The 14,703-nt window shown below is 34.2% G+C and overlaps 2 protein-coding genes across 9 annotated transcripts; both read left to right on the forward strand.

Moving 5' to 3' along the window:
- Positions 1-1,349: 1,349 nt before the first annotated feature.
- On the forward strand, positions 1,350-9,601 carry LOC120277229 (homeobox protein HOX1A). 8 transcript variants are annotated; one of them, XM_039283980.1, is made up of 11 exons: positions 1,350-1,455; positions 1,634-1,737; positions 1,927-2,026; positions 3,240-3,766; positions 5,691-5,856; positions 5,965-6,088; positions 6,181-6,293; positions 6,416-6,979; positions 7,134-7,478; positions 8,890-8,979; positions 9,068-9,601. In XM_039283980.1, the coding sequence occupies exons 4-11, from the start codon at positions 3,333-3,335 to the stop codon at positions 9,488-9,490; spliced, it is 2,259 nt and encodes a 752-aa protein (XP_039139914.1). In that variant the 5' UTR covers positions 1,350-1,455; positions 1,634-1,737; positions 1,927-2,026; positions 3,240-3,332; the 3' UTR covers positions 9,491-9,601. The 8 variants fall into 8 exon arrangements, with proteins under 8 accessions (XP_039139914.1, XP_039139917.1, XP_039139916.1 ...); XM_039283983.1 differs by lacking the exon at positions 1,927-2,026 and adding an exon at positions 2,027-2,090; XM_039283982.1 differs by having other exon boundaries at positions 1,689-1,737.
- A 772-nt stretch (positions 9,602-10,373) lies between these two features.
- LOC120276917 (cyclin-A3-1-like) lies at positions 10,374-13,248 on the forward strand. Its single transcript, XM_039283654.1, has 8 exons — positions 10,374-10,969; positions 11,509-11,741; positions 11,842-11,917; positions 12,008-12,084; positions 12,183-12,216; positions 12,308-12,457; positions 12,539-12,673; positions 12,766-13,248. The coding sequence occupies exons 1-8, from the start codon at positions 10,628-10,630 to the stop codon at positions 12,841-12,843; spliced, it is 1,125 nt and encodes a 374-aa protein (XP_039139588.1). The 5' UTR covers positions 10,374-10,627; the 3' UTR covers positions 12,844-13,248.
- The last annotated feature ends 1,455 nt before the right edge of the window (positions 13,249-14,703 follow it).

Below are 14,703 nucleotides of genomic sequence, written 5' to 3' on the forward strand. Positions count from 1 at the left end.
TTTCACAACATGAACAATGCCCAGGTGTCATGCAGGGGGCAAAAAACAAGTGAAACAATAACGAAAGGACTGTCCGAGATATTCGAAACTTGCATGGGCTGTTTGGGAAGATTTAAAATTCCTGAGGAGTAAACAGTAAATTTTCCTAATAATAAAGATGATTTTAAAAATGAAATTTATTATTATTTAAAAATGAACTTTATACATAATTGAGTAACATATTTAGAAATATGCACCAAATACAATATACACAATCATCATGTGATATATATGCTGAAGCCCATTATTGGCCCTCACTATTGCAACATAGATAATTGAATAAGAAGTAACAATACACAATTAACATGACAAATACCAACACACACAATTAAATCATACATATCAAGAACAAGAAAAAAAAGTTAACAATTAACAAAGTAAGAATACTTAAGACCCCACTCAAAGAACACCACCAATGATTAAAATTCAACAAGCCAACTAAGCAAGATTTTAGTATAATATCTGAAATATTAAAATACTACTTGCATTTCAATGCTTAAAAAAAAAAAAAAAAGAAGTTCCAACCAATATCACATTGGTATAATAGCTCACCACACTACATACATAAAATTGTTTCTAAGAATTTGTGTCTACACCACAAATAACATTAATAAACTCCCCTTAGTAAAGTGTAAAATCTGTAATACTTAAATTAAGATAAGATAATGATATTTATTATTATTAATTTTATTAAAATAATTTCATGCAGTATATCATATTATAAATATTATTATAATATTTATTTGTGTTGTGGAAAAACTTTTGTTGAGAGCTTGATATGTGGCAATCTTGTTTGCTTGATGAACAAAATGAGATAGATATCATATATTGTGTTTGATGTGCACCAAATAAACCAATTTTTGACAAAATTGTCTTTTTATAATATAGTTATATATATTCTAAAAAATATATATAAATATAATCAGAGAAATATTAAAATAAATAGATCTGGATCATAAGAGAAATCAAAGATAAAACATAATAAAATAAGAGATCCCGATTAAAAATAGAAAATTGATGGAAAAACCTTCATTGAATGTGAGAAACCGTACTTAAATAGCCAATTAAAAAAAATACAATGAAATATAAAATTAAAAAGCAAAAAACTTATCATATCTTCTCGGTTTCTTTCTTTGTGGTTGTCCACCAAAGCCACATATAAACATAAATGATTTTTTTTATGGGCTGGGCCGTGATTGAAAGCCCATAAAGCCGCGAGAGCCGCAGATCTCGGACGCATTTATTGTTAATTTTCTAAATTTATATAGGCAATAAATCCGATCCGTTCATCTTCATCAGAATTTCGAGAAATAAGAAAGTAAATTAAAAAGGAAAAACCAATTCATCACTTCCTTCTCGAGCTTGTTCGATTGCCGCCGTTCTCGGGCATTGCTCGAGAGGGTGATCCCAAATCCGGTGAGTTTTCCTCTCAAATTTCCTTCTTCCGGCGTCGTTGCGCTCTGTTCTTTGTTTGTTTCGCTGCATTTTGATTTCTTGGATTGAGGTTTAGGGATGGAATTCATGGATTTCTGGTTGTTTTTTAGGGTTGTTTACTTGTTTTTAGTTTTTGTTCTTGTTTTATGGATGCTACCAGAGCTTCAAATGCTTGCACTGATGAATGATATCAAGGGTTTGATCCTGGAAAACAGGTGTCTTTCAGGGTATGGTGGCCAAATGCTGCACGATTTGCGAATTTAGGTATCATTTGTTTGTTTTTTTTTTTAGTCTTGATGTTATGTGTCTGATTCGTGAAAGTAATCGGCTGCTAAGTTATTGTTTGTTGTTTATTGGTTATTGTTCTTGTTGCTGATTAGGGTTCTTGTTAGTATTTAGTTTGAGTTTAGTTCTATTTCAAGCCTGACTGATTTTGCTATGGTTGAAACTCAGAAGTGCATTTTCCGGGTGCTCGAAAGTCACAAAGTACATTGTTCTCTTTTTCCATCCAAGGAATGGTGCCTCATACGATTTTCGATAATTTAACTTGCAGGTCTCTTTCTGCTTTTTGGGATGATGGTTTTATGGAAATTCAATCATTAACGGGTTATAAATAGGTAGTGCAATGGGTTTACTGGTAATTCACAGTTTTAGCATTGTGTTTGTTGAAGGGGAAGCGCTATTATGTCGGTCTCCCCAAATACAAACACGATTGAATCTGGGCAATGAATACTTGCTGAATAAAGCATCTTGATTCTTTGAATATTTTTCTTTCCCTTATTTTCTGGAGTTTATTATTCTTAGTTGAATGATTTTCATTTTTATCGTTTAATTTTTTTTTTTTGACTCTTGCTTAGATCTGTCACTGACTTCTTGTGTCTTTCCATTCATGTTTCATACCTGAAATTTGTGTGAATTTTTGTAGGTGTCTTTCAAGATCAGACAAATTATAACCAGTCTTTATATTTTTAAAAATCTTGGAAATGCAGTGGTTTTAAGATTAACAAATGTCATATATTAATGTTTTCCAAGTTATGCTTGTCAATATTTTCCATAACAAGCTTCCCTTATCACTTTTGAGGGTTCCAAAACACTAGTGCATTTGTTCATCCTTGGAATTTTATCATATTGGCCGATTAAGGGGTAAATTTAAGAAATAGATTGGGAGCGGCACTTAATACTGACAAGAGAGAATCAATTAAAATGATATCCATATGTTTGCAGACGATCGGTAGATGCTCTCATAAGAAGGATGGAAGATTTTTAGGTGGAGCATCGTAGAAGAGGAAGAGATAGACCTAAAAAGTGTTTCACAAAAATATTCTGAAAAGATATGTCTGATCTTGGTTTATTTAGTCTTTTGGCTCTTCATAGAACAACATGGAAGAGAAGGATAGTCGACACAACTAGTTGGAACTAATGGCTTGTTGTTATTGTTATAAAATTTTAAAGTTCGTAGACAATTAAGTGTCAAACTGTAGCTTTTCATTTTGTGTGATTAAAAATGACTCTTTTGGAAATAATTTGTATCTCAATTGACCTTCAATACATGTCAAAGATCTGTATTTAAGTTACAGCAATGTATTTCTATGAGGACTACTCAGGCTTGTCTCTTTCTATGTCTCATATTTTATTTTTTAAGGCTTGTTGAAATTACAATGTTACAAGTGGCATTCAACATTGCATTTTTTATTGGTCCTCTGAGTGTTGGTCTCACGTATTTGAATTTTGTGCCTTACATCATATTGCCATTGCTTCCTCTGCAGGGATCCATGAAGATTTAAAACTTAGAAAGCTAACCATATCTAGTTTTCATCTCGCTCTGTTGGATATTGAGTTATAGACTATCCAACCTAGTCATGGCAGGAGCATCGAATTCGAAATCACCAAAAGCAAATATGAAGCGTGTAGTGGCAAAAGAGTCTACTAATTCAGCTCATAAAGGAAAAAAGATCTCTCCGAAACCCGGGGCCCAGAGATATAGTTTAAGATCTGCTCTCAATGGTGTTAGAGTTCTGAGATCAATGTCAAATGGAAAAAGTAATTCCCCTGTCATGTCCGATAAGAGTAACAGTAGGAGTAGGAGTAAGAGTAAGAGTAAAAGCCCTGTAAAAAAGTCTGTTAGTCTCCCGGTACAGCCAGTAACAGAAAGAAGAAAAAAGAAGAAAGTGAGAAAAGTTACAGCTGATGAATTCTCTAAAATCAGGAATCGTATATATTACTTGCTGAAAAGAATAAGTTACGAACAGAATCTGATTGATGCATATTCAGGGGAAGGATGGAGAGGGCAAAGGTTTGTGATATATACTTTATATTGTCCTCATTGTTTAGTTATTTTTGTTTTGTTCCTAATGTTTTCTCCAGATTCTTCATCTGATTTTTTTTTAATTTCTTTTTTATTATTATTACTATGACAACATTTTGAAGGGTGTTATTATTTAGTTGCCGTCTTATTTGGATGTACTTCCCACTTTCTGGTTAATAGGGTTGCAATTTGTCTTGCCCTCAATTTAGTTCTTCTTCTGGAAGCTATGACCTAATGAATCTAATTTCTTCATAACGTTCGACATGTTTTTGAGCATACAGATCCCCCTATTTGGTGGGCTTATAAACTTGTAGACCAATATTTCTTTGATGAGATTTTATTTCCACTTGAGATGGAATTGCATATTGTTTTTTGTTCTACAATTTTGATATCTGAATGGAATTGTAGAATGTTAAGGGGGATTGCTTTGGAAGGATAGCAGACTAACTGCTGGTCTTATTATATTTTTAAGGGCTTTCATGTACTTCTTACTTGAATTGGGGGATCAATTTCTTGTCTAGCAGTAGTGTTTTGGCATGAAATTATTGTTGATGGATGTTGTGTAGCGTGAAGTTCATATCCAGTTTTGTGATTGACTAGCGGAAAGTTTTTGGTTATGTGTATCAACTGCCTTTCACATGGTTTATTTTTAGTCATATAACTGCAATGCAATGTGATTCTAAGGAATTCACTCACCATTGGAGGTCTTTATCATAATAAATATGATCCTTGCCTTCTTGTTTTAGATAAAATGATGTTTTTTTTTTCTCTATTAGATGCAAAGCAAACATATTGTTTGGGCCCAATTCAATTTAAAAGCTTAAATTGATAGAATGAGAAATCTAGGTTTATATATTCAAATCCATAATTTTCAAATTAACCAATGTAGGACTATTACTTTAATATATCCTTGATACATGCTAGTCTATTTTAATTAGCCACATTGTAATTAAATCAAACAAATAAAGCTATGAAGCCATGTTAAATGCAAACCAAAATCTCAAGTTGATAGGGTGAGAAATTTAGGCTTGTATATTCAATTCCATATTTTCCGAATTAAATGATATGGGATAATTAGTTACGTTGACATGCCCTTAAATACCTGCTAGTCTATTTTAACGAGTCATGTTGTAAATACATCAAACAAAATAAGCTCTGATACCATGTTAGATTCTAATCAAACATATTATCTAGCCCAATTCAATCTAAATGCTTAAATTGATAGGATGAGAAACTTGGGTTAATATATTCAAATTCATATTTTCTGAATGAGCAGATATGAGGCTATTAGTTACTGTAACACTTCCATTGTTGGTCGATGATTGCAATGTTCTTCTCTGCTTGCCATTGTTCCATTAGTTAGATAAAGGAAACATTCTTGTACTGATTTTGGAATAACCTATGAAGATTTTTGAACAAAGGCAATGGCTAGGATAACATAACATATGTGTGACATTCCCTGGTTTATTATATACAACATTTCTCCATAAACTTGTTCATGGTTCTTTGTCATCTCCTGTTAATGCTTGACATTTAAATTTTTGTTTTTTAAAATACCTTATAAAGTTCACCAACAAGGGTTGACTTCAAGATAGAGTTAAATGAAACCTGACATTGTAGGTGGATATCATTATGATCCATTCTGCTTGTACTTATTATTTTTTAGTGTGCATGCTATAGTTTTTGTACACATTATTATTTTTAATAATGTTTGTTTCCAGTTTTTGCCAACCATGATCTTGATAATATTTTTTGACTTTATTTATGTAAATGCATTTATTTTCTTCCATGTTGGATATTTTGTCGAGTAATCATATTGCTCTTGTTGAATATATTATTTTGACTTATAGATCAAGGCAACAGTGGATTTTGCTTCCTACGTTCATGTAGCTTGTTTTCTCAAAATCTGCAGTTTGGAAAAAATTAAGCCTGAGAAGGAGCTTGAACGAGCCAAATCTGAAATTTTACGCTGCAAACTAAAAATCCGTGACTTGTTTCACCATTTGGACTCTTTATTATCCAAGGGAAGATTTGAGGACTCTTTGTTTGATTCTGAGGGACAAATTTCTAGTGATGATGTATGTTAACTGGCTTGTCTTTGCTGGAATATCTGCACTTTTTTGATACCTTTCATGGTTTCATATGGCTTTCAAATCGTTAATTTTAAACACTGCATCTTATTGCAGATATTTTGTGCCACATGCAATACAAAGGATGTTACCGCTAATAATGATATTATCCTCTGTGATGGAATTTGTGATCGTGGTTTCCACCAAAAGTGCTTGAACCCTCCATTGTTGAGTGAAAATAGTAACACCCTAGCATCTTGATTGTATTTCTTCTAATTTAAACATAGGGATGGTTGAATGACATATATTTTACTTGATGGATGTTTTTATCAGTTCCATCTGGAGATGAAGGTTGGTTGTGCCCTGCGTGTGATTGCAAGGTAGACTGCTTTGACTTGCTCAATGAATTTCAAGGAAGTGACTTGACTATTGAGAATACATGGGAGGTAAGAAACAACCTAGTTACTCTTCGTGATGTTTTTCTTTACCCTGAAGGTACTGTTTTGTCAGTGCCATGGTCGAGTGAACTGGTTTATGCTGTTTTGTTTTTACCTGCTTTTAAATGCAGAATGTTTTTCCTGAGGCAGCTGCCTCCACAAATAGTGGTATGCAGCATGATGAATCTGGCTTTCCATCAGATGATTCGGAGGATGATGATTATGATCCTGATGTTCCTGTTGTTGATGAGGAAGACCAGGAAGAAGGATATAGTTCTGAAGAATCTGATTCCATTTCCTTGTCAGAGGAATCTGGGGGTTTAAAGCATGAACTACAGAACAAAGATTTGGGTCTCCCTTCTGATGATTCTGAAGATGATGATTATGACCCGAATAGGCAAGACATTGATGAAAAAACTAAGAAAACAAGATCAAGTTCTGATGAGTCAGATTTTTCGTCTGATTCTGATGAATTCTGTGCATTACTTTCAAAAGCATCGGATGCTAATGAAGTTTCTGAATCTTGTAAGCCTTCCACCAGTTCTAGTGAAAGAAGACGTGCTTCTCAAAGAAATAAGTCTACAATAAATTCCGCGCCTCTTTCTTTATCAGAGCCTAATATGAACCAAGAAAATGCTATACCTGTATCAGAGAAAACGCAGCATGAACATCTAGATTATAAAAAGTTACAAGCGGTATATCACCTTCCTTTAACTTATTTTCTGTTTGCAGTAGTAACTTTGCATGGCAGATATAATTTTCTGGTTGGGACAATCATACCAGTCAAGTTTTGCTATGGCTACCATTAGCTTTGCTGATCTTTTTTTTATTGAATCCTGACTTTTGTAGGAAGGCAATGGTAAGACGTATTATAATTCAACTGATGATGAAGACTGGTCTAACGTGAATACAAAGAAGAAAGGTAAGGGAGATCCTCATTCTACAAAGAAGAAAGGCTCTAGAAGATCCAAGGGCAAGCTTGCTGAGGATGGAGGAACTGTGAACTCAGGGTTGGATCTACTTCAGGCCTCCCAAATTTCAAATGAATTGACACCTTTGGGAACACAAGTCAGGTCAGAGGCCCATCAGGTCAATATGTTTGTAGCTGAACGACTTGGTGATTCCCATGGACCTGATTCTAATGGCAATGCGAGGCCTATTCCACGTAGGTCTCTGGGTGGTGCAATATCTCAGGTACTGATTTTTAGCTTTACTTAGTTTTTGAGGTTTTTTTGTTCATTTTGTGATGCTTATATATCTTTATATGACAAATCGGTTGCAAAATTGAAAGATGTCACTGGTGTAGCACTACCAAAACTGTGTTGAATACGATAAATTCTTCAAATGTGGATGTGATGATTTTGTGAACATGTGGTTTGATTGAACTCAAGTCAAGAAGTATTAGTTTTTTATGTACATACACAACTTCATCTTGTAGAAAGGAAAGTTTTTGATGTCTAGGCTCTAAGACATGTTGGGTAAAATAGAAAGGGAGCTTCTAGAGTTTTATGTGATCATCAAATACCTTTTAGCTTGAAAGGTAAGTTTTGTAGAATGGTTTTTAGGCCAGGTATGATTTACAGGTCAGTACTCAAAGGACGGGTGTGGCTTGAATGTGGAGATGAATGGCAAGCGTTATTAGAAAAGACGGGTTAAATAATGAATTTATTCGAAATAGATTGGATTTGACACCTATTATTGACAAGTTAAAAGAGAATTGATTAAAATAGTATAGATATGTTCTTAGATGACAGGTAGATATCCCATAAGAAATGTGGAAGCTCTTCAGGTGGAGGGTCAGTTAGAAGAGGAAGAGGTATGATCTAATAAGTGTTCAGTAAAAATTTTACGAAATGATATGCCTAAGCTTAGTTTATCTAGTCTTTTGGCCCTTGATAGGGTAACATACAAGGGAAGGATTCATATAACTAATCCCAAATTGTTTGGACTAAAGGTTTTTTGTTTTTCTACATAGCTTCATCTTGTATGTTATTTTAATGCATTTTTCTTCCTTTGATTCACCCCCTTGTTATGGTTAGACTTTGATGCTAGATTTTCTTTTAATTGACCTCCTTTTTCAACTTTGAGATTGGGCTTAATGCTTTTCTGTTTTACATGGGTAATAAATCTACAACTGGCTAACTTTTCTATCATTATGGTCCAAGTAATCAGTTGTCCTCCCTGCAATAATTATAATAATTGGTAGAAGATATAGGAGATTGTGAAGTAGAATCATTGTAGAAGTAACTGTAGTAGCTGTTTGTTGAAGCCAATATTATTGCTAGGTCAATCTTTTAAGTTCTCAGTATGGTTTTTGGCAACTGTGGAAGGACGTTGGCCAGAGATTTTAGGTTGCTATCACTTAAAAGAACGTAGAATCAATAAAGGGGCATATGAGTAGAAAACATGAGTGGAAAGAACAACAATATTGTAATTCTGTCTATTAAATGAACCATCACACGCATCATTATCCTAATCGCTTAATGATGTTATGGATCAATTTTGCCTTGATTATCTTCTTAAGAATAAATACTAATGCATGCAATTTAGATATATTTTTCTTTTTATCATTTTCAATAAATTAATACACCCAAGTTTTACGCAGAAACTTCTTCAATCCTTTGGAGAGAGTCAGTACCCTGCACGACACACGAAAGAAAGATTGGCTGCAGAGCTTGGGTTAACATTTCAGCAGGTCAGTTTTTCTGCATGCTTTCATCTTTTTCCTGGAACATCTGCACAGCACTTAATTTGCATGGGTCTATAACCCAATGTGCTTTCAGGTGAGTAAATGGTTTGAGAATACACGGCGCAGCCTGCGAGCTTCACAAGCAATCACACCTCTAGCAGTTAGTCAGCCTGGGATGAATAACAGGGATGAATCTCAGGCGAAAGAAACCAATCAAGCTGGGATAATTACTCCAACTAATGGCAATGCAGCAAGTGCCAGTTTAATATGTGTCACAACTCCGAGCAAAACTGCAGCTGCGTCCAATTCTCAGGGCCTCTATACTGGATCTAGCTTCAGTAATGGACAGAACTCTGGTAGCGGCCGGGGTAAGAGAAACAAATCAGTGGAGGATGGCAAACAAGAGGTTCAAGATGTGAGTACCTCAAACATTGTAGACAAAACAAGAGAATTAATCGACAAAGATCGGCAGAAGGCAATAGCTCGTGAATTGCGAAAGAGAAGGAAGTGCATGTGAGATTCTTTTGCTGATGCTATGCCTGCATTACAAGTTTCGGTTTAGTGAAATTTGTAGGAAATAGCAACTAAACATTGCAGAATCTTTAATCGACGCTAATTCTTTTAATCTGTTTTTCCAATGGTCAATGAAAATGTCATTCATGCAAGCGACCATTACAGGCTTGTTCTGAAACAAAAAAGTAAATGCTTGTTCTTGTCAAACTTATGTATCATTTAACACCATTTCTAGAAAGACCGTTTACTACTAACAGTTCCAGAGTACATTATTTTAATAACTCTTGTCTTACTTCATTGTCAGCATGTTCTACGTTCAATGCATGTGGGTGTTGAATTATTTTATCAAGGATCTGCAGAGAACCTCACATGAGATTTCCAACATTTAATTAAAATTTTCAAATTTTCTCATCCTTTGAATAATATTGTAATTTACTCTGTTCCTTCGTTTTTATGTGTCATAATTAACCGAATTTTACATATAAAAAAATTTAATTATTTTTCAAAATTTTATAAGAAATTTATTATTTTTTCAAAATTAAACATAATTTATATTTAATTTCAACAAAAAAAATTAAATAGAGAGTTAACTGGTTAAGAGTAATTTAAAAGTAATTTTGAAAGAAAAATAATAAATAAAAAAATCACGGATGTATGACAAATAAAAAAAAAAGAACGGAGTAGGCCACTGTTATACATAATATTGTTAAAAAAACAATTATACAATGATTATCACAATGTAATCTTTCTGCATTAGAATCAGCATGTGCCAGTGAACAAATATACAAATATTGTATTTTAGGGGGTGCTATATGCAAAAACATCAAATTATTAATTTTAAAAAATTTTCAAAGATCCGCGGTTAGACCTAATTCCCAAAACCAAAAACGAAAAAGGTTTTTTCAAATTTCTCGATCGTGATCGTGAAAACGAATTCGTGTGAGCGCGCGCTAAAACCGAAAACCGAAATCCAAAATCCAAAATCCAAAATCCAAAATCCAAATCTTTTCGAAATCACAGAGCTAAAGCTCAGCAATGGCGCCCTTGTTCCTCCTTTTCCCCCAATCTCTTTCTCTTCAAAACCCCCTCCGCCCCTCCCCTTCCCTCGCCTCCTTCTCCTCTTCATTTCGGCGGTGTTCTCATGGCGGACAAGGAGAACATCCCCGTCCGCATCACCCGCTCGGCTGCCGCAAAGCGCAGCGCCGCCGCTGCCGCCGGTGAGGCTTCGAAGTTTACGTCTTCAGATCAACCGCCGCAGAAGAGGAAGCGAGTGGCACTCGGTGAGCTTCCCATTCCTTCCAATGCTGCCCTCAATTCAATGCCTCGATCCCAGGCCAAAACTAGATCTAAGAAGAAGCTTGAAAATCGGAGCGATCCTCCTGCTGATCCGGGTCCTCAATGCGATATTGACTCCAGGGAGACTGATCCACAGATGTGCCCACACTATGCCTCTGATATCTATCAGTACCTTCGCTCCATGGAGGTTTGTTCCTTTCATTTGATTTGCATCTCTTCTAATCTCACAATAGCATGATTCGTTGTAACTTAGTGAATACTGGTTTGAGTTTTTGTTCATTACCATAAGATCTCTATCTCAATTAAGCTATCAGAAATGTAGAATTGTACTTATGTGGAATTAGGGTTTGAGGTTTGTTCCTTCATTTGGTTTGCATCTCTTCTAATCTCACAATTGCATGATTTATTGGTGTTTTGTTATCTGGTATTACTGACTGTCACTGATTGTTCATAAGATGGTCTTAAATAAAAAATAGTGATTTAGTGAATATTGGTTTGGGTTTTTGTTCATTTGTATAAGATCTCTGTCTCAGTTAAACTCTTGGAAATGCTGAATGGTATTAAGTGGATTTAGTTCTTGTTGCTGTGCTGTAATATTGAATTTTGGTGTTAGAAATGGTCTCTCTTGAATGTTGATGTTTGAATGATCTTTAGTGAAATTAGATTTTGCTGTTTTGCTTTTACTTTGAGTGTTGGGGTTTGAGGTTCACCTGAAATGGGTTTTAGGTGGAAGCAAAGAGGAGGCCGTTGGCTAATTATATTGAGACAGTCCAGACTGATATCACAGCTAATATGCGAGGGATTTTGGTTGATTGGTTAGTGGAAGTTGCTGAAGAGTACAAGCTTGTTGCTGATACTGTTTATCTCACTGTATCATATGTTGATCGGTACCTCTCTTCAAATGCCATTACTAGGCAGCAGTTACAGCTTCTTGGAGTGGCTAGCATGTTCATTGCCTCGTATGTAAATCTATTAACTTCTTTCTTTAATCTTGCTTATCTGTTGATCTGAGGCAATTGATTTAGTGACTAAAATTTAGTATTTTGGATTGCAATTTAGGAAATATGAAGAGATTGGCCCTCCTCATATGGAGGATTTCTGTTATATAACAGACAACACTTATACCAAGCAGGAGGTGAGAGTTTTATGTTCTTGTTTTCCATATTTGATCTTATCTGATTGGTTTATGAGCTTGCCACTTAGCAATGTGTTTAATAATTTTCAGGTGTTGAAGATGGAAACTGAAATATTGAAATTTCTCAGCTTTGAGATGGGCAATCCAACCATAAAGACCTTCCTCAGGTGTTGATTAGTTTATATACATGTATATACACTCCTTATATTTTGATGCCTATAGCATATGTTGCTGGTGCTAAATGCAGTTATTTTCTACTATGTAGGCGGTTCACTAAGGCTGGCCTTGAGGAAAGTAAAGTAAGTTGTTTGTCTCACGCAGTTTTTTACCTTCACTGAACTCTTATGTATTTAATAAATTATTAGAGCATAGGCAGTAACCATTTTACAGTATCCAGCACTACAGTTGGAGTTCTTGGGTAGCTACCTAGCTGAGTTGAGTTTATTAGATTATGGTTGTCTCCGGTTCTTACTGTCAGTAGTTGCTGCTTCTGCTGTGTTTCTTGCTAGATTCACAATCAGTCCAGAGAATCATCCTTGGGTATATGTCTCAATCTTCTTGGTCATCCTGTTTGCTTAACTTGTTCATTGTATCTCACTCATTCATGTCCTGTTATTTCAGTGTGCAACTCTTAGACGATACACTGGGTACAAGCCAGCTGAATTGAAGGACTGCATTCATGCAATTCATGATTTGCAATTGAATAAAACATTTTCCAATCTTGTTGCTACCAGGGACAAGTACATGCACCACAAGGTATTTTCTTTTTATTTTTTGGCATTTTAAATTAAGTCTTTTTTTTCAATCTGATTGCACAGGTTTGAATAGTTTTTAATTGTTTGTATCAGTTCAAGGGTGTCTCAACATTATCCCCTCCACTAGAAATCCCTCCAGTTTATTTTGAAGATATCAAAGAATGGAGTTAACCTTGATTGTTTCTGCCAAAGATTTACTGAATATATGACATACTTAGTGTGGATATGTGGAAATGCAAGCTTACCATGAGGCATATGAACCATTGTTGCAGTTGACTATGATGGTTTTATGATGATAGAGATTGAAATAAATTTGTGATGTTTTGATTTCTTTCTTCCTCTTCCTTGGTAAAATGCTGAAAGAGTTATCCTAAAGCATTTCAACAAAGTGAGGTATTTTGCAAATATGATGAATTCTATCCTTTTACTATATCAGGGAGAGGAAGTTGAGTTTTGTACCTTCTGTAATAATGTCAATGAAAATTTCACATTTTTGCATTTGAGATGAGTATTAAACAATTTCATGCAGTAAAATTCCTGGCATAACATTTTTGCTTTTCTTTATAGTGCATTAGGAATGCCACCTGATTTTTAAATATATTTGTTCTTGTAAGTTTCCTTCAGTCTTTTGTTTATCAATAAGGTAATAGCTTTTCAGAAGGATATTACAATAACTATTGCACTCTAAGGCTTTTAAAACTGTTATGTATAATTCATGTAAAATTTTGAGTCAAGATCATCCTTGAATTATTTTTATTTTTATTTTGCAATAAAATTAGAGATAATTTGTTTTAAAGAGGTATATGAGGAAAAACAAAAACAAAAATTAATGTTTTTATTTGAGAAATATGACAAATCATGGATAGGATTTGAACTCATCCCCTTTGAGATGAAATACCACTATACTATTATACTACTGCAACAGTATTAATGTATATTTTTATAAAATTTATAAATTAATTTTGAAAAGTAAATAAAAAAGAATTACAAAGATATATAAATTTGTAGGAAAAAAACATTTTACATGGGATATCCCAGGATAGTGTTTAGTGCTTTGGATATCCCAGGATAGGGATGGGATATCTAGAGCTACAACTCCATCAGGGTGTTTGGTTTTTTGAATGGGGCTGGATGGGGATGACCCCCATCCCTGAAAATGGGATGAGTGGTATCCCTCTACATCAGTGGCTATGCAAGTTTTTTTAAAATAAATATGGGCAAGCCACATGAGGCCGGTTCTATATTTTTAATATAAAGTTTAAGCTTCAACTAAAAAATACATTTTGCTTTTTATTTTTTTAAGAGAAATTTCTCCCATAAATAATTGGAATATATATTTTGAATTTTTATTTCAAAATCATCTTTTTTTATTATTATTATTATTATTATTATTATTATTTGTTTTTTTTGAAAGAGTGACAATGGTGTGTGAGTGAATTGCGACATCATTTGTGAGTTAATTTCTCCAAAAAAAGATTCGAACCCTTACACTGACCACTTGAACCAAGTGGCTTTAGCATCTTTATTATTATCATTATCACAAATCTAAACATTATATAATAAATGTTTCTGAAAAGAATAAAATAAAATATAAAACTAAAATTAAACAAAAACCGTCTCGATAAACCTACTAATTAAACATCTGTGATGCCAAACAAAGCCAACAAACTTGTCCAAGGAACAACATAGTAATGCAGGAAAGAAAAAAGGAGGAATTTGATGAAGGCTTCAAACATTTGATAATCTTGAGTTGGAAAGATCCTTTCATGGATAGTCTTAATGTACCAGTTAAACCAATTGTTCAAAGGCTCAACCCACTCATCATCTTCCAGTTTATAGTAAGCAAACCTCATCCGGTTTATAGTAAGCAAACCTCATCAACACCCTCTCCTCAAATTCAGTGAACTGGGTCTCTGGTGGTGGTGGTGGAAAACTAGCAGCAATATGCCAATAATTGGAGTTAAACTTCTTAAAAAGTTCACAAGTAAAACAATTACGTTTCAGAGCTTCCTCAAATAGATCAACACGGGA

Source organism: Dioscorea cayenensis, chromosome 15 (genome assembly GCF_009730915.1).
Source record: "Dioscorea cayenensis subsp. rotundata cultivar TDr96_F1 chromosome 15, TDr96_F1_v2_PseudoChromosome.rev07_lg8_w22 25.fasta, whole genome shotgun sequence".
Lineage (NCBI taxonomy): Eukaryota > Viridiplantae > Streptophyta > Magnoliopsida > Dioscoreales > Dioscoreaceae > Dioscorea > Dioscorea cayenensis.